The sequence below is a fragment of the Anomaloglossus baeobatrachus genome, chromosome 2 (assembly GCF_048569485.1).
Source record: "Anomaloglossus baeobatrachus isolate aAnoBae1 chromosome 2, aAnoBae1.hap1, whole genome shotgun sequence".
Lineage (NCBI taxonomy): Eukaryota > Metazoa > Chordata > Amphibia > Anura > Aromobatidae > Anomaloglossus > Anomaloglossus baeobatrachus.
This window is the reverse complement of record NC_134354.1, coordinates 173,544,678-173,567,768: the sequence shown is the minus strand read 5'-3', so window position 1 is coordinate 173,567,768 and position 23,091 is coordinate 173,544,678. Positions and strand designations below refer to the sequence as shown.

The 23,091-nt window shown below is 48.8% G+C and overlaps 1 protein-coding gene across 3 annotated transcripts in view; it reads right to left on the bottom strand.

Annotated features, from left to right (window-relative positions):
* Positions 1–23,091, bottom strand: part of TBL1X (transducin beta like 1 X-linked) — a 478,333-nt gene that overhangs the window by 96,640 nt on the left and 358,602 nt on the right. For all 3 annotated transcript variants that reach the window (XM_075335487.1, XM_075335485.1, XM_075335486.1), the window contains one exon: positions 12,546–12,691. In XM_075335487.1, the coding sequence (XP_075191602.1) occupies positions 12,546–12,691 (146 nt within the window). The remainder of the gene's footprint in view (positions 1–12,545; positions 12,692–23,091) is intronic.

The window sequence follows — 23,091 nt, the reverse complement described above, 5'->3', positions numbered from 1 at the left end:
TATTTTTGAATGTGCTTGATGCAAATGTAGCTGTGAAGTGTACAACTAGGGCACAACTGCTGCCACTGAATGGGTGGGTGTGTGGGGCCCAATTTTTGGAAAAAAGGGAGACTCCGCTTGGAGTAACCCTTGCTTACATTGTTTTTAAAAGAAGCCAAGATGAACAAGTCATGGGTCAGCAAAGACTTTGCTACCTACCCCGGTGTCATCCTGGGGATGGATAAGAATGGCGTATTTTTGAATGTGCTTGATGCAAATGTAGCTGTGAAGTGTACAACTAGGGCACAACTGCTGCCACTGAATGGGTGGGTGTGTGGGGCCCAATTTTTGGAAAAAAGGGAGACTCCGCTTGGAGTAACCCTTGCTTGATGTGTTTTTAAAAGAAGCCAAGATGAACAGAGCTGGGATCAGGAAAGACTTTGCTACCTACCCCGGTGTCATCCTGGGGACGGATAAGAATGGCGTATTTTTGAATGTGCTTGATGCAAATGTAGCTGTGAAGTGTACAACTGGGGCACAACTGCTGCCACTGAAGGGGTGGGTGTGTGTGGGGCCCAATTTTTGGAAAAAAGGGAGACTCCGCTTGGAGTAACCCTTGCTTACATTGTTTTTAAAAGAAGCCAAGATGAACAAGTCATGGGTCAGCAAAGACTTTGCTACCTACCCCGGTGTCATCCAGGGGATGGATAAGAATGGCGTATTTTTGAATGTGCTTGATGCAAATGTAGCTGTGAAGTGTACAACTAGGGCACAACTGCTGCCACTGAATGGGTGGGTGTGTGGGGCCCAATTTTTGGAAAAAAAGGGAGACTCCGCTTGGAGTAACCCTTGCTTGATGTGTTTTTAAAAGAAGCCAAGATGAACAGAGCTGGGATCAGGAAAGACTTTGCTACCTACCCCGGTGTCATCCTGGGGACGGATAAGAATGGCGTATTTTTGAATGTGCTTGATGCAAATGTAGCTGTGAAGTGTACAACTGGGGCACAACTGCTGCCACTGAATGGGTGGGTGTGTGGGGCCCAATTATTGGAAAAAAAGGGAGACTCCGCTTGGAGTAACCCTTGCTTGATGTGTTTTTAAAAGAAGCCAAGATGAACAGAGCTGGGATCAGGAAAGACTTTGCTACCTACCCCGGTGTCATCCTGGGGACGGATAAGAATGGCGTATTTTTGAATGTGCTTGATGCAAATGTAGCTGTGAAGTGTACAACTAGGGCACAACTGCTGCCACTGAAGGGGTGGGTGTGTGTGGGGCCCAATTTTTGGAAAAAAGGGAGACTCCGCTTGGAGTAACCCTTGCTTACATTGTTTTTAAAAGAAGCCAAGATGAACAAGTCATGGGTCAGCAAAGACTTTGCTACCTACCCCGGTGTCATCCTGGGGATGGATAAGAATGGCGTATTTTTGAATGTGCTTGATGCAAATGTAGCTGTGAAGTGTACAACTAGGGCACAACTGCTGCCACTGAATGGGTGGGTGTGTGGGGCCCAATTTTTGGAAAAAAAGGGAGACTCCGCTTGGAGTAACCCTTGCTTGATGTGTTTTTAAAAGAAGCCAAGATGAACAGAGCTGGGATCAGGAAAGACTTTGCTACCTACCCCGGTGTCATTCTGGGGACGGATAAGAATGGCGTATTTTTGAATGTGCTTGATGCAAATGTAGCTGTGAAGTGTACAACTGGGGCACAACTGCTGCCACTGAATGGGTGGGTGTGTGGGGCCCAATTTTTGGAAAAAAAGGGAGACTCCGCTTGGAGTAACCCTTGCTTGATGTGTTTTTAAAAGAAGCCAAGATGAACAGAGCTGGGATCAGGAAAGACTTTGCTACCTACCCCGGTGTCATCCTGGGGACGGATAAGAATGGCGTATTTTTGAATGTGCTTGATGCAAATGTAGCTGTGAAGTGTACAACTAGGGCACAACTGCTGCCACTGAAGGGGTGGGTGTGTGTGGGGCCCAATTTTTGGAAAAAAGGGAGACTCCGCTTGGAGTAACCCTTGCTTACATTGTTTTTAAAAGAAGCCAAGATGAACAAGTCATGGGTCAGCAAAGACTTTGCTACCTACCCCGGTGTCATCCTGGGGATGGATAAGAATGGCGTATTTTTGAATGTGCTTGATGCAAATGTAGCTGTGAAGTGTACAACTAGGGCACAACTGCTGCCACTGAATGGGTGGGTGTGTGGGGCCCAATTTTTGGAAAAAAAGGGAGACTCCGCTTGGAGTAACCCTTGCTTGATGTGTTTTTAAAAGAAGCCAAGATGAACAGAGCTGGGATCAGGAAAGACTTTGCTACCTACCCCGGTGTCATCCTGGGGACGGATAAGAATGGCGTATTTTTGAATGTGCTTGATGCAAATGTAGCTGTGAAGTGTACAACTAGGGCACAACTGCTGCCACTGAAGGGGTGGGTGTGTGTGGGGCCCAATTTTTGGAAAAAAGGGAGACTCCGCTTGGAGTAACCCTTGCTTACATTGTTTTTAAAAGAAGCCAAGATGAACAAGTCATGGGTCAGCAAAGACTTTGCTACCTACCCCGGTGTCATCCTGGGGATGGATAAGAATGGCGTATTTTTGAATGTGCTTGATGCAAATGTAGCTGTGAAGTGTACAACTAGGGCACAACTGCTGCCACTGAATGGGTGGGTGTGTGGGGCCCAATTTTTGGAAAAAAAGGGAGACTCCGCTTGGAGTAACCCTTGCTTGATGTGTTTTTAAAAGAAGCCAAGATGAACAGAGCTGGGATCAGGAAAGACTTTGCTACCTACCCCGGTGTCATCCTGGGGACGGATAAGAATGGCGTATTTTTGAATGTGCTTGATGCAAATGTAGCTGTGAAGTGTACAACTAGGGCACAACTGCTGCCACTGAAGGGGTGGGTGTGTGTGGGGCCCAATTTTTGGAAAAAAGGGAGACTCCGCTTGGAGTAACCCTTGCTTACATTGTTTTTAAAAGAAGCCAAGATGAACAAGTCATGGGTCAGCAAAGACTTTGCTACCTACCCCGGTGTCATCCTGGGGATGGATAAGAATGGCGTATTTTTGAATGTGCTTGATGCAAATGTAGCTGTGAAGTGTACAACTAGGGCACAACTGCTGCCACTGAATGGGTGGGTGTGTGGGGCCCAATTTTTGGAAAAAAAGGGAGACTCCGCTTGGAGTAACCCTTGCTTGATGTGTTTTTAAAAGAAGCCAAGATGAACAGAGCTGGGATCAGGAAAGACTTTGCTACCTACCCCGGTGTCATCCTGGGGACGGATAAGAATGGCGTATTTTTGAATGTGCTTGATGCAAATGTAGCTGTGAAGTGTACAACTGGGGCACAACTGCTGCCACTGAATGGGTGGGTGTGTGGGGCCCAATTTTTGGAAAAAAAGGGAGACTCCGCTTGGAGTAACCCTTGCTTGATGTGTTTTTAAAAGAAGCCAAGATGAACAGAGCTGGGATCAGGAAAGACTTTGCTACCTACCCCGGTGTCATCCTGGGGACGGATAAGAATGGCGTATTTTTGAATGTGCTTGATGCAAATGTAGCTGTGAAGTGTACAACTAGGGCACAACTGCTGCCACTGAAGGGGTGGGTGTGTGTGGGGCCCAATTTTTGGAAAAAAGGGAGACTCCGCTTGGAGTAACCCTTGCTTACATTGTTTTTAAAAGAAGCCAAGATGAACAAGTCATGGGTCAGCAAAGACTTTGCTACCTACCCCGGTGTCATCCTGGGGATGGATAAGAATGGCGTATTTTTGAATGTGCTTGATGCAAATGTAGCTGTGAAGTGTACAACTAGGGCACAACTGCTGCCACTGAATGGGTGGGTGTGTGGGGCCCAATTTTTGGAAAAAAGGGAGACTCCGCTTGGAGTAACGTTTGCTTACATTGTTTTTAAAAGAAGCCAAGATGAACAAGTCATGGGTCAGCAAAGACTTTGCTACCTACCCCGGTGTCATCCTGGGGATGGATAAGAATGGCGTATTTTTGAATGTGCTTGATGCAAATCTAGCTGTGAAGTGTACAACTGGGGCACAACTGCTGCCACTGAATGGGTGGGTGTGTGGGGCCCAATTTTTGGAAAAAAGGGAGACTCCGCTTGGAGTAACCCTTGCTTACATTGTTTTTAAAAGAAGCCAAGATGAACAAGTCATGGGTCAGCAAAGACTTTGCTACCTACCCCGGTGTCATCCTGGGGATGGATAAGAATGGCGTATTTTTGAATGTGCTTGATGCAAATGTAGCTGTGAAGTGTACAACTAGGGCACAACTGCTGCCACTGAAGGGGTGGGTGTGTGTGGGGCCCAATTTTTGGAAAAAAGGGAGACTCCGCTTGGAGTAACCCTTGCTTGATGTGTTTTTAAAAGAAGCCAAGATGAACAGAGCTGGGATCAGGAAAGACTTAGCTACCTACCCTGGTGTCATCCTGGGGACGGTTAATTATGGCGTATTTTTCAATGTGCTTGATGCAAATGTAGCTGTGAAGTGTGCAACTGGGGCACAAGTGCTACCACTGAAGGGGTGGGTGTGTGTGTGGCCCAATTTTTGGAAAAAAGGGAGACTCCGCTTGGAGTCACCTTGCGGTGTTTTACATGATTTTAGAAGGGCGTGCCATGCCTATATCTGTGTGTCCTCCTCTTTTTCCTTGTCCAGCTGTTTTGTTTTCGCATGAGTATATGTCCTTGTCACTTTCCAATGTGTTTGAGTTGTTTGTCACCTTTAGGACACCTTTGAGGGTGTTTTCTAGGTGTTTTTCTGTGTTTGTGATTGCCTGCCATTGTTTCCTATGCAGTTCGAGTTCGGTTCGTCGAACGTTCGACGAACCGAACTCGAACGGGAGGTCCGTTCGGCGAACCAACCTCGAGCCGAACCGCGACCGGTTCGCTCATCTCTATTAATGATATATTATATATCCTTTAGAGAAGGACTCTACACTGTAGGGCAACAAATAGATTTAGCAAACATTTTCAAGCTTTTTACTACAAATCTCAAGCAATAATTCCACATATGGCTCAGCGTATCCTTTCCATTAGTACATTTTACACATGCACTAATAGCATTAAATGGTAAAACCATAGTTACTAAGTGGCCCCCTAAGGTATAGGAGGTATGAAAATGGCCTGTTACAAATGTTCTTCCTGTACGACACATACAGTATTTTTCGGATTATAAGACACACTTTTCCTCCCAAAGATTTGGGAGGAAAATGAGGGATGTGTTTAAAAATCCAAATATAGCTAACTGGGAGGTGGAAAATTGGCGCAGGGGCTGTCTGTGCAGGTGGCTGGCTGCCTCTCTGTACAGATGGCTGTCTGTGTAGGTGCCTAGCTGCCTCTCTGTGTGGGAAGCCGGCTGCCTCTCTGTGTGGGTGGATGGCTACCTGCTTCACTGTTCTGGTGGCAGGCTAGCTGCCTGGCTGTGCAGACTGCGGGGGCTGTGCTGGCAGCAGAAGCTGTGGTGGCTTTGCGGCGAGTATCCCAGATGCTGTGGCTTCAAATGATGGTGCCTGGAGTCAGCGCGTGTGCAGATGGTGCTCTTTGGTGAGAGCTCCATCTGTGCACACGTCGTACCGAGCGCCATTTCTTTGCAGCCCAGAGCGATGGCAGAGCATATGGGACACACACCACAGCAGCGTGCTTGACACAGCCACCACAGCTTCCGCTGCCAGCACAGACCCCACCGCTGCCAGCAAAGACCCCACCAGCACCGCCCCTTCCTCCTGTTACTCCACTCCACCACTGCTGCCGCCCCCCCCCCTCTGGTAAGGCAACACCGGAATAGAAGACTGACCCCATTTTTTATTTTTTTTTTATCTCTAAATTTGGGGTGCGTCTTCTAATCCAGTGTGTCTTATAAAATGAAAAATAGGGTATTTTTGCAGCCTTGTCTCCTACATAATGGTAGGGGAACAGGGGTATTACCTACTTAATGTTCATAAATGCCTTCTGAATGGGCCTGGAAGTAAATGGAATTGTGCACAATATTTCAGGATTGATTGGGGACTGGAGAGATTAAGGGAACAACTTTTCATGGCTAGATACCTTTAATATCGCTCTATAGACAATACTCACAAAATGTCTCATAGATGTCCTAAAAATGAATAACTGTAAGGGGTACTTTACATGCTGCGACATCGCCAGCGATTGCTAGTGATGTCGAGCGCAATAGCACCCGCCCTCGTCGTTCCAGCAATATGTGGTGATCACTGCCGTAGCGAACATTATCGCTATGGCAGCGTCACACGCACATACCTTGTCAGCGGCATTGCTGTGACTGCCGAACAATCCCCCCTCAAGGCGGAGGTGCGTTCGGCATCATAGCAACGTCACTGCGGCGTCACTAAGCAGCCGACCAATAGAAACGAAGGGGCGGAGATGAGCGGGACGTAACATCCCGCCCACCTCCTTCCTTCTGCATTGCCGGTGGAGGCAGGTAAGGAGATGTTCGTCGCTCCTGCGGTGTCACACATAGCGATGTGTGATGCCCCAGTACCGACGAACAACATCGCTACGTACGAGACAACGATTTTTGGTGTTTGGACGACCTCTCCAAAACCAACGATTTTTGTCTCTTTTGCGATTGTTTAAGGTCGCTCGTACGTGTTACACGCTGCGATGCCGCTAACGACGCCGGATGTGTGTGACAAACACAGTGACCCCGACGATAAATCTTTAGCGATATTGCAGCGTGTAAAGTACCCCTAAGGCTATTTGCACATGCTGCAGATTTGATGCAGAAATTTTCTGCAGCAGATCTGTACGCTGTGGCAAGAAACCATATCAAAACCGGTCGCGGTTTTGATGCAGGTTTTTTTGGGCCATCAAGAAAGTTAATAAATTGAAGTCCTTGGGTGAAAAAAACACTGCTAAACCTTACCAATAATTGACATGCTGTAGATTTCTTCTGCATCAAAATCTGCACCAAAACTGCATGGAAAAAACGCATTATGTGGACAGCAAATATAAAAACTGCTGCGTGTGCACAGGGCCTAATAGTATAGTTAACCATGAACCATGCTTCTATAAAATTCTTTTGCAAATGAGACCCAAAATAGGCGCCATTTCTGGGTACTTTTGAGATCTTTTCCAGCCACTGTTCAAGCCCTTACCTCCACAAACAGGACTAAAGGCCCATTTACACACAACGATATCGCTAACAAGATATCGTCGGGGTCACGGTGTTGGTGATGCACATCCAGCCTCGTTAGCGATGTCATTGTGTGTGACACCTTTTTGCGATCAGTAACGATCACAAAAAGGTGTCAAATCGTTCGTCGTGTACATGTCGTTCGTTTTTAAAAAATCGTTCCTCATTTGGAACGCAGGTTGTTTGTCGTTCCTGCGGCAGCACACATCGCTATGTGTGACACCACAGGAATGAGGAACAACATCGTACCTGCGGCTGCCAGCAATGAGGACGGAAGGAGGTGGGCAGGATGTTCCGACGGCTCATTTCCGCCCCTCCGCTTCTATTAGGCGGCCGCTTAGTGACGCTGCTGTGATGCCGAACGAACCTCCCCCTTAAAGGAGAGATTGTTCGGTGGCCACAGTGACGTCGGTGAACAGGTAATTGCGTGTGACGCTGCCGTAGCCATATTGTTTGCTACGGCAACGATCACCCCGTGATGCGCCACCGACGTGGGCAGGTGCTATCGCTCGTGACATCGCTAGCGGTGTCGCAGCGTGTTAAGCCCGCTAAAGACTATGTGTCGAAACTCATAGCTCGATTGGGGTATTAGATCAACTTTATCACCCTGCACACTGCTATATTTCAATGGAATTATATTAAATAAATGTTATTGGATTTTATCTTATAACCTGAGGACTGCGCTGGACGTCTTTTTAAATTTTTTGCTGACTATTTGGCAGCCAAACCTTCCGTGTGCTGGGTCCGAACAGCGAGCGGTGAACAGCACTATCGGTAAGCTGAATTTTTCTTTTTTTTTTTAAGTTGGAAAGAACTCCCAAACAAGATCCAATATAAAAATGTACACCCCTCAAAGTATTCAAAACTATATTAAAAAGGTTTATTGACCCTTTAGATACTTCACAAGAATGAACTCAATGTGCAACTAGGAAGATGAAAATGTATTGTTTTCCTGCTAAGATGTTGGTTAGCCCCAAGTTTTTCATTTTGGACCTCACAACTTATTACACTATTTCTAATGAATGGGGTAATACTGTGGTCGAAAACTAGTATTTGGCACCATGGCAAGGCTTTGAAAGGAAGGAACGGTATTTCAGATTTGCAGTGTAAATTTGTATGCAATAGATTACAGAGCTTCTGAGAACCGGGAGCAGCCGAAATCATCTAGGGATGTAGGAACATTTTGATCCTACAAATGCTTCACAGAATTTTATAATATAACATTTATAATAAAACATTTTAGAATACTGTGCTCTGAAAAGGAAAAATTCATTTTTGGTGCTAAAACATTTATTTAGCCCCAAATTTTTCATCTTCAAAAAGGACAATGGGAAACAATGGACTTCTCAACCTCTCCTGAATATGTCAATACCCCATACCCCATACGTAATGAGAAACTATTACTTGGGCACACAGCTCAAAAGGGTGAGGTGGGGCCGTTTGGCTTTGGGAACCTTGATTTTTTTCTAGAATGTGCAGAAAGGTAATCAGACTGCTTTGATCTTTGGGCAAGCATCATTACAGTGATTCCAGATTTATAATTTTACTGCTTCTGCACACTGAAATACTTTTTTGCCAAAAAAATAAATATTTTTTACATTGCCATATTCTGGTAGGTGTATTTTCTATTTCTTGTAGTTGAATGCTGATATTATTATTTTTTTACTGTACATAAGACTTTTTCATTGTTGGAAAAAAAAAAGTTGTCATGTTATTTTTTTTTTCACCATAGGAGTTTAATATTTGGATAGTTTTACATTTGTTTTGGATATGGTGATACTAGTTTGGGGAAGATTTTCGGTTTATTTTAGATTTTACAATAACCAGTGTTTTTTTTTTGCGGCGCAATATTTTTCCATTAATTTGTGTTCCACCTTTTATTTTTTACTAACTGCATTGTATTTCTTTCTGTTACTTTTTAATCTAGCTGTAATATGGGAGCTAAACTCTTAATGATCTGAATCTTGGATTAATATGCAGTGCATCAGACCTGTCAATTTTAAAGTAACATGTTGCTTGTTAAATCTAGTCCACCATAGCTGGCAGAACAAAAAAAAACATTGGTTGGCCTTGGGTTTTTATAGCTATCATCAGCACTTCATGGGGGTGTTGATAGGGTTATAGAAGGAGCTCCCTCCCCCTGTTAAGCGTACAAATTACGCAGGCATTATTTGCAACTGCAATTAGAGGGTTAGATGACCATAATTGGTGCTAGTGTGAAGCCCCGAGAACGCTGTGTCGGTGCATTACCTTCAGGGACTCCACTCTGCTGAATCCTGTCACAGGTAGGAGATCTTCTATTTGTCGTGACGCCACTCTCAGAATTGCGGTCAGTGGTGACCGCCACTGCAGGTTGAGGGTCGCCTGGGGCTGATGGTGTGTGCAGTCAGTTGGGATAGCCTCCTGAGAGTGAGGCAAGCCCCAGGGCCCTGTATAGGTGTGTAGAACCACAAGGCGCAGAATAACTCCACACAAGCAGGATGTCTTTCAGGGGTTTTACTCACAGTTGATGGCAGGGTGAGTAACCCGGGCGTAGCTGGGATGAACCAGGCTGGAACCAGGTATCCTTCAGGCTGACTTCTGATGGTGACTACCAACTCGCCTTCCTTAGCCCTTGGTGGTTTGGGGTAACCCCGACTTTTAGTCCCTATGGGGGTCACCCAGGGAAGTTGCTGAAGCCTCTCTCCCCTTCGTTTGCCGTTTGCTTGTTGCCTGGACCAGATCACTCCAGCTGCTTGCCTCCTGTGAACTATGGGCCCTAACTGTGGCTACGTGGCTGCGGCTTTTGGGTGTTGTGGTGTGGGCTTTGAGGGCCCCACACCGGCAGGTTTAGCAAGGAAAGGTGGATCTATCCCCGCTCCGGGATCTGCCGCCCGTTTGGGCCTGGTACTCCCTAGCAGTCTCCTTACTTCCCACTCTGTGCTCTCTCTTTAGCTGGAGACGGGTTTCGGGTAGCACTCCTAGGTGACCGTTCTCCCCCGTCGGTAGCCACTGCGCGGGCGCTGTCAGACTGCAACAGCCCCAGGGGTAGGGGTCAGCTCCTCTCGGAGCTCCCTGGACTCTGCACTGAACCGGCTCACTGCTCCTCCTCTCCTGTTCTTGCCTACGCCACCTAGCAACCAGGCTCTCTTACCACACCCCTTGAGAGGAGATGGAGGCTTTTGGCCCCCTCCACTATTCCAGTGAAGGTGAAGGCTTTTCCCCCTCCTGGGATCCCCAGGGGTCCTCTCATAGGTACATGTGTGAGACCTGATCACTATGCGCCTGTGTAGTCACACCTCGGTCAGCCTTCTGGATTACCTGTATTGTACTGTCCCCAGCATGGGTGCAGTACTCAGTGGTGCCTGACCAGGTCAGGGGCGCCACACTAGTACTGATTCAGACAGTGCATCAGAGTGTCACCTATAATAGTCTGATCTGAGCCTGGTTATGCCTCTTGCAGAAGACTGTGCTGAAGGCCTAAGCCACATGGCGAGAAAAACGGTGCGAGTGGAGTGCGATGAAACATCGCATTCCACTTGGACCAATTTTAGCCTGTGTGTAAGCGCACATGAACGATTATTTTCTTAGCCCTAATTGGACCGAGAAAACAATCGCAGCATGCTGCAAATGTAGTGTGAGACTCTTTCTCTCGCACTCATTCAAGTGTATGGGGCGAGAGAAAAATCGCACTGCACTCGCGGTACACCGGTGTACCACGAGTGCAGGGCGAGAATGGCAATAGCCGGCTACGGAGGAGAGAGATAGATAAATCCCTCCCTCCCCTCCGCAGCGCCGGCCCGCTCCTCCTCAGCGCTGGCCTGCCCCTCCTCAGAGCTGGCCCGCCCATCCTCAGTGCTGGCCCACCCCTCCTCAGTGCCGGCCCGCCCCCGCAGCTGAGGTCCGCTCGCACGGTCGGACTTCAGTTGCAGGGATACTAGCATGACACTCAGCTCTGCTGTACTGCCAGCGTGAGCCGAGTGTCCTGCGAAGATCGCACTAGTGCCCCGTGTGGCCCGGCCAAAGCTTTAAAGTGCCATCTCTTGAGCTGACAAGCTGGAAGGACTCAACTGATGACATGTAATGTTATCTCCAGAAGACCTGATGCTGTTCCAGTGATATGTGGGGAATAAAATATTTAAGAAGGGGTTGTCCAAGTAGTTGACAGCCCCCTTAAATAATGAAAGGAAAAAAACTGTTACTTTTTCAGTCCTAACTGGTCGAAGCTTGTTGTTTTAATTGAAGCATTTGTCCAGGTTTATCATGAAAGTGTTCAGTCATTCCATGTGACTGCAGTCTTGTGAATCCTCACATAGCACACAGTGCGTGCTTGGACTGGCCCACCGGAGAACCAGAAAATCCTCTGGTGGGCTCCTTTGCTGTAGTATGTAAATTTTCCTCCAAACAATCAGTATTGGTAAAATACACTTTTTCCCATATGTACAGACAAAGGAAACATCTTCTCATTAATTTTACAAACTACCCAGTATTTTATTATATAGAAGCATAGGTACCGTAACTTTGTGAATGTAATATTTGCATGTAGTTGATCAGTGGGCTCTCAGAGTCAATGATACTGGTGGGCCCCTGCCACCACAGTCTGACCTTGACCGTAAGGCTATGTGCGCACGTTGCGTAGTGTCCATGTTGAAAAATCTGCAGCGATTTGGTAGTGCATGTGTGCTTCAAGTCGCTGGAGAAACACTGTGTAATGGATGCAGTGTGTCTGCAGAATAGATGCCGATTTCATGCGCTCTGGATGCTGCCTCTCAGAGCAGCATCTAAAGCGCACCAAATAAGTGACATGTTACTTTTTTGAGCTCAGCGATTTGGATCAAAATTTCAGCATGCAAATCGCTGCGCTCTGAAACGCAACGTGCGGATGAATTATGCACAATCTTCATAGATTGTACTAGGGACGCAGGACACATGCAGTTACGTTGCAGTGCAATATGCAGCGTAAACGCATGAAATTACGCAACACAGCCTAAGAATGTGATATGCGTACTCCCAGACACATTCCAACTAAACATGTGTGGCCTTTCTCTATACAAGTGAATTGAGTGAGGCCGCACACATCTAGTTGGAATGTGGCCTGGGAGTATGCATAGCACGTACTTGTGGTCATATGACTGCTTGGTCTCACCTGCTGGCACCAGAAAATACTCACAGCACATGCTGTGCACATTGTGAGGGCTCACAAGTCTGCAGCCACATAGAATGAAGACGTTTGGCAAAAACCTGGACAACCCCTTTAACTTCTCATGCTTTTGCCATTATTTCGCATTGGAAAGTATTTTTACTGCAAATAACATATTCATTTATGAGCACGCTCTATAGTTTGATCCCAATGAAAGCCTGGGGCCACTTCCAGTAACTCATGTACTTGTAATGTATTAGTGGTGTGTCATTAGGATGTTTTGTATGATGGCACTTACTTCATTGATGCTGATCTCAGCTTCCACATACTGTAAACCTTTCTGTAGGATGGAGATAAGAGCTGCAGGTGGCACTAGTGTCCCATTGATATTGGACTGGCTGATGTGGCTTTCAATACCGAATGTAAATGCTGAGTGAGAGAAACCTGCAAACAAGAACAGGCAGCCATGATATTCATCAACACAACACCCCTGCATTAAAAAAATAACATCTCGCTAGAGGAACAAATTTATAACCAGACACTTATTTTTCTCCATGGTTCGATACACCATAATATATTTTACAGTCTCATTAACGATAGGATTTCAGTAGCTAATAAAATTCATACAATTTACGTGACATTTTCGTCTCTGAAAACACACTTGGTTTATTCATTACGGGTACTTTTTATTAGCATTAGGCATGATGACAGTGATTATGTCTTCAAATGACTGTGTCTGTGCCGGAAATAAGAACATAATCTGCAAAATGTAAATTGATTGAAATCTCTCGGAGAGATCGGAGTATGAGCAAAGTCGTGCTTAGGAAATTGGAATTAACAATATTTACTATGACTCGTGACCATTGGAGACTAAAGGCATCGTTTCAGCAAGGCTCAATTTAAGAGGGTTTCATAAAAGCCCCTTTATAGCGACCGTACTACCATGTGGAGACATCACTGATGGAAGATTCAGGAATAAAGACTGAGGCTGCTTTGTTCTGATGTCGACATGACTTCTCTGCAGCCTTGCCATAAGGAGTCATTATAGATACACAGGACCATCCTAATCAATGTCCTACAGTTTGTAGAGTCAGCATGCGGACATTGAAGTGGATGGGCACAGTGTCAAAACTGTATTATTGGAGCTCAGCGAAGATGTCAGAAATATGATATACATATTTTTAAATAAATCTTTGTGATTCTATTACAATTTGTATAATACTATTGCCAATATATCGCAAAAGTGAGTACACCCCTCATATTCTTGCAAATATTTTATTTTGTCTTTTCATGGGACAACACTGAAGATATGACACTTTGTTACAATGTAAAGTAGTCAGTGTACAGCGTTTATAAGGCCTCTTTCACACGTCTGTATCTCCAGTACGTGTATGGACAGTTTTCTCACGTCCTGGAGACACGGGCACACGTTGACATATGTTTTCTTATAGCTTCGGGCACACGTAAGTATTTTTGCACGGAACATGTGTCCGTTCCGTACTTACGTGAGCCCGTGTGCTCCATACGCCGACATGTCCATTTTTCTCCGGCATCACGGGTGTCACACGGAATGCAAACGTGTCACACGTAACACACACGGACCACACAGATGTGTTCCATGTGACACGCACCGGAGAAAAGACATGTGTCTTTTAAAAAAACCCAAACCTTTACTCACCTTCTCCAGCCCTGCAGTCTCTGCCGCTGCTGTCACTTGCTGCTGACCGCCGCTCATTATGCACATTTAATATTCACTTCACTGCGGACGGAAGCAGCAGCAGCGGGGAGTCGGCAGGACCAGAGACCGAAGATCAGCACCATGGACAGAGACGCCAGGGACAGGTGAGCAGAAAGTTCCCGTTCTCTGTTTGTTATCACGGATAACACACGGAGAACACACGTGTGCCATACATACGGCACACCGAGGACAATCCGCATCTTTGACACGTCCGTGAAACACGTGACTGATTTTCACGGGCGTGTGAAAGAGGCCTTACAGTGTAAATTCAGTGTGCCCTCTAAATAACTCAACACACCGTTATTAATGTCTAAACCACTGGCAACAAATGTGAGTACACCCCTAAGTGAAAATGACCAAATTGTGCCCAAAGTGTCAATAGTCTGTGTGGCCACCATTATTTTCAAGCACTGCCTTAACTCTCTTGGGCGTGGGGTTCACTAGAGCTTCACAGGAGCCACTGGAATCCTCTTCCACTCCTCCATGACGACATCACAGAGCAGATGGATGTTAGAGACCTTACGCTCCTCCACCTTCTATTTGAGGATGCCCCACTGATGCTCAATAGAGTTTAGATCTGGAAACAGTCTTGACCAGTGGTGTACTCACTTTTGTGGTATACTGTATATACATAAATATAGCTTTGCAATTATCACTTCAGCCATTGAGCCTCCTAATTAGAGATGAGCGAACCGGTCGCGGTTTGGCTCGAGTTCGGTTCGCCGAACGGAGGTCTCGTTCGAGTTCGGTTCGTCGAACGTTTGACGAACCGAACTCGAACCGCATAGGAAACAATAGGAGGCAATCACAAACACATAAAAACACCTAGAAAACACCCTCAAAGGTGTCCAAAAGGTGACAAACAACTCACAACACAACACAAACACATGGGAAAGTGACAAGGACATATACTCATGCGAAAACAAAAGAGCTGGACAAGGAAAAAGAGGAGGAGACACAGATATAGGCATGGCACGCCCTTCTAAAATCATGTAAAACACCGCAAGGTGACTCCAAGCGGAGTCTCCCTTTTTTCCAAAAATTGGGCCACACACACACCCACCCCTTCAGTGGCAGCACTTGTGCCCCAGTTGTACACTTCACAGCTAGATTTGCATCAAGCACATTCAAAAATACGCCATACTTAACCGTCCCCAGGATGACACCGGGGTAGGTAGTAAAGTCTTTGCTGAACCATGACTTGTTCATCTTGGCTCCTTTTAAAAAACACTGCAAGCAAGGGTTACTCCAAGCGGAGTCTCCCTTTTTTCCAAAAATTGGGCCACACAGACACTCACCCCTTCAGTGGCAGCACTTGTGCCCCAGTTGTACACTTCACAGCTAGATTTACATCAAGCACATTCAAAAATACGCCATACTTAACCGTCCCCAGGATGACCCCGGGGTAGGTAGCAAGGTCTTTCCTGATCCCAGCGCTGTGCATCTTGGATCATTTTTAAAAACACAGCAAGGGTTACTCCAAGAAGAGTCTCCCTTTTTTCCAAAAATTGGGCCACACAGACACCCCATCAGTGGCAGCACTTGTGCCCTAGTTGTACACTTCACAGCTAGATTTGCATCAAGCACATTCAAAATACACAAGCATTTACTCTCCCCAGGATGACACAGGGGTAGTAAATTCCTTGTGGATCCATGACTTGTTCATTTTGATGAACGTTAGTCTGTCCACATTGTCACTGGACAGACGCATGCGCTTATGACTCGCCCACCCCAGGGCTATGGGACACCCGGTGCCGGGCCGGACTAGTCCGGTGGTAGTCAGTGGTGGCTGGGCCCGGCTCCGTGGCCCTGGTGGGTGTCAGTTGAATATGTGGCTTGATGAATAAAGTTTGTGTTCGTGACGCCACCTGTGGTCTGCGGCTATTAGGCCGCCGCTGCTGTGCGAGGCCTCCGGGATGATGTTATGGCAGCAATGGTGGTACTGCTCCCCACAGGTTGAGCAATGCCCGGGGCACAGTTAGTGCTTGTGAATGTCTATGCAGCTGAAATAACAGAGACCACTTCAAGGGTGCAGTTCAAGTTCTTTACTTACAGTTCTTGTCAAGGCCGGCAGGAACCCTTGGACTGCTGGGACCACTGTCAGGGACCTCCGCCGTTTCTGGGTGATTCAGAGAGTAAAAGCCGGTACCCTTCTCTTAGTGTCTCTTTCTTCTGCTGTCTTCCTTAGCCTTGCCTTTGTTAGGATGAACCTGGCTTGGCCTCCACTACAGCCTCCAGGCTGGGGGGTCACCTGTCGGCTGATTACCCCTTTTCTGGAAGTCTGCTATGGGTTCTGGCCCTGGGAGTCTACAACCTTCCCTGGGCCTCGGTTTTTACTGTTTGGAGATGATTTTGCACTCCTCCAGTCTCTAGGGACCGTCCCCTGTCGCAGCTTGATCCCTCCACCGATGTTATTGTGGAACAGGCCACCGTAGCTCTAAACTGCCCCGACAGCTATACAGACTACCCGTGGCCCTGCGACTCCTTCTGTCTCCTACGTGGTGTCACCTGGACCTCTGGGTCCCAGGATCTTCACCAGGAAGCGTCTCCTTCTGTTTCTCTGCTCCTGTCTGACTTGGAGCTTTCTTTCCTTCTTTCTTTCTTTCTTTTCTCCTCCTTGCCTGCCTCCAGCAGGCTTCCTCCTCCCTCCTTTTTTTCGTTCTTCTTCTCCAACTACATGCTCACTCTCTCACTCCCTGAGGTAGACTCACTAAACTTGACCTTTCTCCCTTTGTCTGCTCTCAGATGGCTCCTCCCACCTCCCCAGTTGCTAAGCTGTACCCTATAGGAGCAGGGATGGGTCTTACGGCCCCTCCCAGCATGCAGCATGGGGGGGTAACTGCCACTTTCCCTGGTCCCAGTATGTACCTAACAATGGGTGTAGTGTGGATTTACCAGGGGACCGGAGTTCACTCTCTTCCTCTCCCAGAATGGGGCATCACACCGCTGGATGGGGTGCAATGACCTGTGGCGACGGAAGCCTCAGGGGCGCCACACTACCCCACAGCAAATCCCAGCACGTCCTCGGGCTGAAAAACAACAAAAACATGTGGAGAAACTGCAAAATTTTTGTTATGCAAAGCAATAAAACAATTAACATTTCTTCCCTTTATGGGAGGCACAAATACTTTAACGTTGCAAACTTCTTATAAAGAAACTATGTGTGCACTTTCAGTTCATTGCACAGTTTGGGCACTTCCCCCATAATTCTGGTAGGGGGCACAACGGGTGCAACTATATACATTTTCGGCTACAACAAGTCCAGTAGCCTGGCAGTTTGTTTCCTTTCAAACAACAATGGGACATAATCAACCAGCCACTAAGTCCAATGACCTGGTTACATAAGACACATAAGACATCACATTTACCGGGGCCCACATTCCAGTTCAGTGGCCCGGTACACATAAACATGGGGGGTGACATCTTCGAAAAGCATAAGGGGCAGTACAGCTGGAAAGGGTGTCATCTTCGAAAATAACATTGGGGCAGAACACAAGGGACATCTTCAAAAAGAATGAGGGGCAGACAGGGGCTATATACAGTTCAGCTGCTTCTTATTTCTTTACTCTTCATTGCTGGGGTCCTTCTTTGGCAGGGCCCTGGGCAGCATGTAGGCCATAGAGATTCTGGTCTGCGTTTCTTGCATGGCTGTCGCAGGACCTCTGCTCAGTTCCGTGGCCTGGGTCTGCCTTGAGGTAGTGCTGCTGCTAGGGGAGAGTCTGCACGCTTGCATTGTGCGGCGCCACTCTGGTTCTTCTGGGGCCGCTTCTTCCTTCAGGATTCGCACATGCAGCGCGTACCACCCACGGTTCCCCATCAGCCGTGTGTACTCTACCACATCACCCAGCTTCGCATCTCTCCCTGGGTGGCCTCTGGGCAGGTGCTCCTCGATGTCTCTTCGGGCCACAAACATGTCCTTGCCCAGGCCGGGCTCCCTGATGAAGCCCCAGCCACCAGCTTGTCGGAAGTCCACTACTAGGCCCCGTCGCACTGGGCCCTCGGATCCCTTCAGGGCCTTTCTGACCTCTTCTTTGGAGGCCAGATTAGCGGCTTCTCTGGCCCTCCGTTTCTCCTCCCGGAGTTCCCGCTCCCTCTGGTACTCTACCACCAGCCTCCGGCACGTCAGCTCGTTGGCCAGGGGAGTCTCCTTGGGGAGCAGCGGCCGCTGCAGTCCCCCGCTTTCAATGGGCGCTGCGTCCCAATTCACTCCCGGGGATGCCATTCCCAGGAGGCTCACAGGGGGACTCGGCAGGGGGCCCGCTAGCTGTTCAGGATCCACCCCTCCCCAAGCTCCGTCTGTGGGGGTCTCAGGCAGGCCTCCGGTGCCCCACCGGGCGTCCGCGGGGTAGGCTGGGAAGGCCAGGGGGTCAGTGAAGGGGCTAAGCGGGGGCGCGTGGTGGGACCCTGGGTCCGGACTGGTCGGGGTTTCTGGTTGCTCACCCTGCTTCCGCTCCGCGGCATCCATTCACCGCTCCAGATCCTCCGGCACACTCGGCGTTTCTTTCTGCCGGTCCGCTTCTACTTTCACGCTGCTCAGCCTCCGGGCCAGGACTCGCATTTCCTCCCGGAGCAAGTTCAGCTCAGGATCCATTCTTCCGGTCCCTGGTGCACTTTGCTGCAGCTCCTCCGCCATGCTGCCGACCTGGGGAATGCTGACTGGAACACTGCTCGGGTGCTCGACCACGCCACTCGGCTGCTCCCTTTCCCTTCTCGGAGGCGGGGCCGGAGGCTGCACTAGCATCTGGCGCCAGACTGGCGCCCAGCCCATCACGACCGGCATCACTCCGTTTGCGATAAGGTACATTTTCTTTATCTGCTGGTCTGGCATTTAGACTCTCTCTGCCAGCCGGCCAGCTTATCTGGTCGCCATTTCTTCTTCTTCCGCCTTCTATGGCGGGCACCACTTCGCGCTTTTTTCTTGGACAAGGGGGCGGGGCTTCTCTTCGCGCCCTTTCTTCTTGCACGCCCCCCTTCTTCCCGCGCTCAGTGTCTTCAATGGCGTCAGTTTCTCACAGTAAACACAGGCTATTTCACGATTCTTCAGGCGCACAGTACCCGGTGAAACCGGGCACGAAATCCTGTTCGTGACGCCAAAAGTTGACTCGCCCACCCCAGGGCTATGGGACCCCCGGTGCCGGGCCGGACTAGTCCGGTGGTAGTCAGTGGTGGCTGGGCCCGGCTCCGTGGCCCTGGTGGGTGTCAGTTGAATATGTGGCTTGATGAATAAAGTTTGTGTTCGTGACGCCACCTGTGGTCTGCGGCTATTAGGCCGCCGCTGCTGTGCGAGGCCTCCGGGATGATGTTATGGCAGCAATGGTGGTACTGCTCCCCACAGGTGGAGCAATGCCCGGGGCACAGTTAGTGCTTTTGAATGTCTATGCAGCTGAAATAACAGAGACCACTTCAAGGGTGCAGTTCAAGTTCTTTACTCACAGTTCTTGTCAAGGCCGGCAGGAACCCTTGGACTTCTGGGACCACTGTCAGGGACCTCCGCCGTTTCTGGGTGATTCAGAGAGTAAAAACTGGTACCCTTCTCTTAGTGTCTCTTTCTTCTGCTGTCTTCCTTAGCCTTGCCTTTGTTAGGATGAACCTGGCTTGGCCTCCACTACAGCCTCCAGGCTGGGGGGTCACCTGTCGGCTGATTACCCCTTTTCTGGAAGTCTGCTATAGGTTCTGGCCCTGGGAGTCTACAACCTTCCCTGGGCCTCGGTTTTTACTGTTTGGAGATGATTTTGCACTCCTCCAGTCTCTAGGGACCGTCCCCTGTCGCAGCTTGATCCCTCCACCGATGTTATTGTGGAACAGGCCACCGTAGCTCTAAACTGCCCCGACAGCTATACAGACTACCCGTGGCCCTGCGACTCCTTCTGTCTCCTACGTGGTGTCACCTGGACCTCTGGGTCCCAGGATCTTCACCAGGAAGCGTCTCCTTCTGTTTCTCTGCTCCTGTCTGACTTGGAGCTTTCTTTCCTTCTTTCTTTCTTTCTTTTCTCCTCCTTGCCTGCCTCCAGCAGGCCTCCTCCTCCCTCCTTTTTCTCGTTCTTCTTCTCCAACTACATGCTCACTCTCTCACTCCCTGAGGTAGACTCACTAAACTTGACCTTCCTCCCTTTGTCTGCTCTCAGATGGCTCCTCCCACCTCCCCAGTTGCTAAGCTGTACCGTATAGGAGCAGGGATGGGTCTTACGGCCCCTCCCAGCATGCAGCATGGGGGGGTAACTGCCACTTTCCCTGGTCCCAGTATGTACCTAACAATGGGTGTAGTGTGGATTTACCAGGGGACCGGAGTTCACTCTCTTCCTCTCCCAGAATGGGGCATCACACCGCTGGATGGGGTGCAATGACCTGTGTCGACGGAAGCCTCAGGGGCGCCACACTTATCTGTCAGCACACACCCAGCAGCACTGAAGACACGTTCAGAGACAACGCTGGCAGCTGGACACGACAAAATCTCCAAGGCCTAAGTTGAGAGCTCTGGCCATTTTTCAAGATTTGAAGCCCAAAATGAGCAAGGCTCCATTTGCAAAGTCATGGCATCGATGTTCATTTGGAGATACTCCTGTATCATCCTCTCCAGCCGTTGACTTGTCTTGATGTGTCAGACTTGTTGTCTCTGGTGGCCTTGCAAAGGAGGGTCTAAAAAAATTATGAAAAGATTCAATAAAATTGCTGTTACCAGCACCAGATACGGTGCTACTGGTACGGGTAGACTGTTGAAGATGACGAGACCGTCCCATGTTTGTCAAGTTACAACTGGGAGATTCACTCCCTGCACCTGCACAGTTGTTTGGTGGAAAAGCCGAGCTAAGATCGAGTAACAGCTTCTGCTGATACTCCTGCATACGTGCGTCCCTTTCTATGGCTGGAATTATGTCACAAAATTGGACTTGTACCGGGGATCTAATAGTGTGGCAAGCCAGTAGTCATCATCACTTCTAATTTTGACAATACGAGGGTCATGTTGGAGGTAGTGCAGCAAGAAGGCACTCATGTGTCTTGCGCAGCCATGCGGACCAAGTCCACGCTGTGTTTGTGACATAGAGGTGCTAACTGTTCTTTCTTCCTCTGACATCTCCCCCAACCTCTTTCAACTGAAATTTGACCAAGGTCTCCCTCATCCGCTGAGTCTTCCATATCCATGGACAGTTCGTCCTCCATTTCTTCATGTTCTCCTGCACCTTCCTCAACATTTCGCCTGCTACCATGCGCCCTTGTTGATCCCTGTCCCCCATGGTCCCATGCCTGCCGCGTTGGGGATGATGAAAGTCTGGACCTTGGTGATGTTGTTGTGTCTTGCGCATATGAATCCTCCTGTAGTTCCTCTTCTTCCTGTTGTCCCACCCCCTGACTCCGAATAGTGTTTAGCGTGTGCTCCAGCATGTAAACGACTGGAATTGTCATGCTGATAATGGCATTGTCAGCGCTAAACATATTCATCGCCATGTCGAAACTGTGCAGAAGGGTGCATAGGTCCTTGATCTGAGACAACTCCATCAGGGTGATCTGCCCCACCTCTGCATCTCGTTGTCCCAGGCTATACGTCATGACGTATTGCACCAGGGCCCGGCGGTGCTGCCACAGTAGCTGTAACATGTGGAGAGTCGAATTCCAGCGTGTCGCCACATCGCATTTCAGGCGATGAACCGGCAGGCCGAAAGACTTCTGGAGCGATGCAAGTCGCTCAGCTGCGGCGGTTGAACGGCGGAAGTGAGCAGACAGTTTTCGTGCCCTGGTCAGAATGCCATCTAGGCCGGGATAGTGTGTTAAAAATTGCTGGACAACAAGGTTCAACACGTGAGCCACACAAGGCACGTGTGTCACCTTGCCCAGGCGAAGGGCCGCACCCAGGTTTGCAGCATTGTCGCACACGGCCTTACCAGGCTGCAGGTTGAGTGGAGACAACCATTTATTAAACTCAGCCTCCAGAGCTGCCCACAACTCAGCCGCTGTGTGACTCCTATTTCCAAGACATGTCAAGCTAAAGACCGCCTGATGCCGTTGCGCTCTGCTGCCAGCATAGTAATGAGGGGTGCGTGATTCCTTCTGCGCAGTGAGAACGCTGGTGGCCTGACCAGGCAGGCTTGGGGCGGAGGTGGAGGACACAGATAAGGTGGAGGAGGCAGAAGCAGTGGCGGAACTTGGACAGACAGAGGATTGACACACAAGTCGTGGGGACGGCAAGACTTGTGCAGCAGACCCTTCCCCATCTATCACCATAGTTACCCAGTGCCCAGTCAGCGACATGTAACGTCCCTGTCCATGCTTACTGGTCCAAGTATCGGTGGTGAAATGCACCCGTTCACACACAGAGTTTCTCAAGGAAGCGGTGATGTTGTGTGCGACATGCTGGTGTAGCGCGGGCACACCTTTCTTAGAGAAGTAGTGGTGACTGGGCATCTGGTACTGGGGCACAGCGACAGACATAAGGTCTTTAAAATCCTGTGTGTCCACCAGGCGGAAAGGCAGCATTTCGGTAGCCAAGAGCTTACAGAGGGATAAAGTCAACCTCTTAGCTTTGTCATGGGTCGCAGGAAATGGCCTTTTATTTGTCCACATCTGAGGGACAGAGATCTGGCTGCTGTGTGTAGACTGTGTTGAGTAGGGTGTCCCTGGAAAAATGCATGTTTGTGAGGAAAGTGCAGGCGGAGACATGATGTTGCCTTCATCCAACGTTGGTGCTATCGATGTCTGAGAGAGCTGTACACACGCACTTGTTTCCCCTTCCAAACCAACTGACGACCTACCAAGCAAACTGCCTGTTGCGGTTACAGTGGTGGAAGTTGTGCGTGGAAAACCAGGTGTGACAGCTGTCCCCACAGTCCTAGAAGATGAAGAGCGCGCGGAAGCACTGCAAGGGGCAGGCGGTGGATGGTTCGCTCCGCTAGGCCGCATTGCAGCATGGTGAGCTTCCCACTGGGACATATGATATTTATTCATGTGACGATTCATGGAAAAAGTTGTCAAACTGCTGAGGTTTTGCCCTCTACTAACAGAATCACGACAAATTTTACAGATTAAATTATTTGGGCGATCTTTTACTATGTCAAAAAAGGACCAGGCTAGGCAAGGCTTAGAGGGCATGCGACCTGCTGATCCACCTCGACTA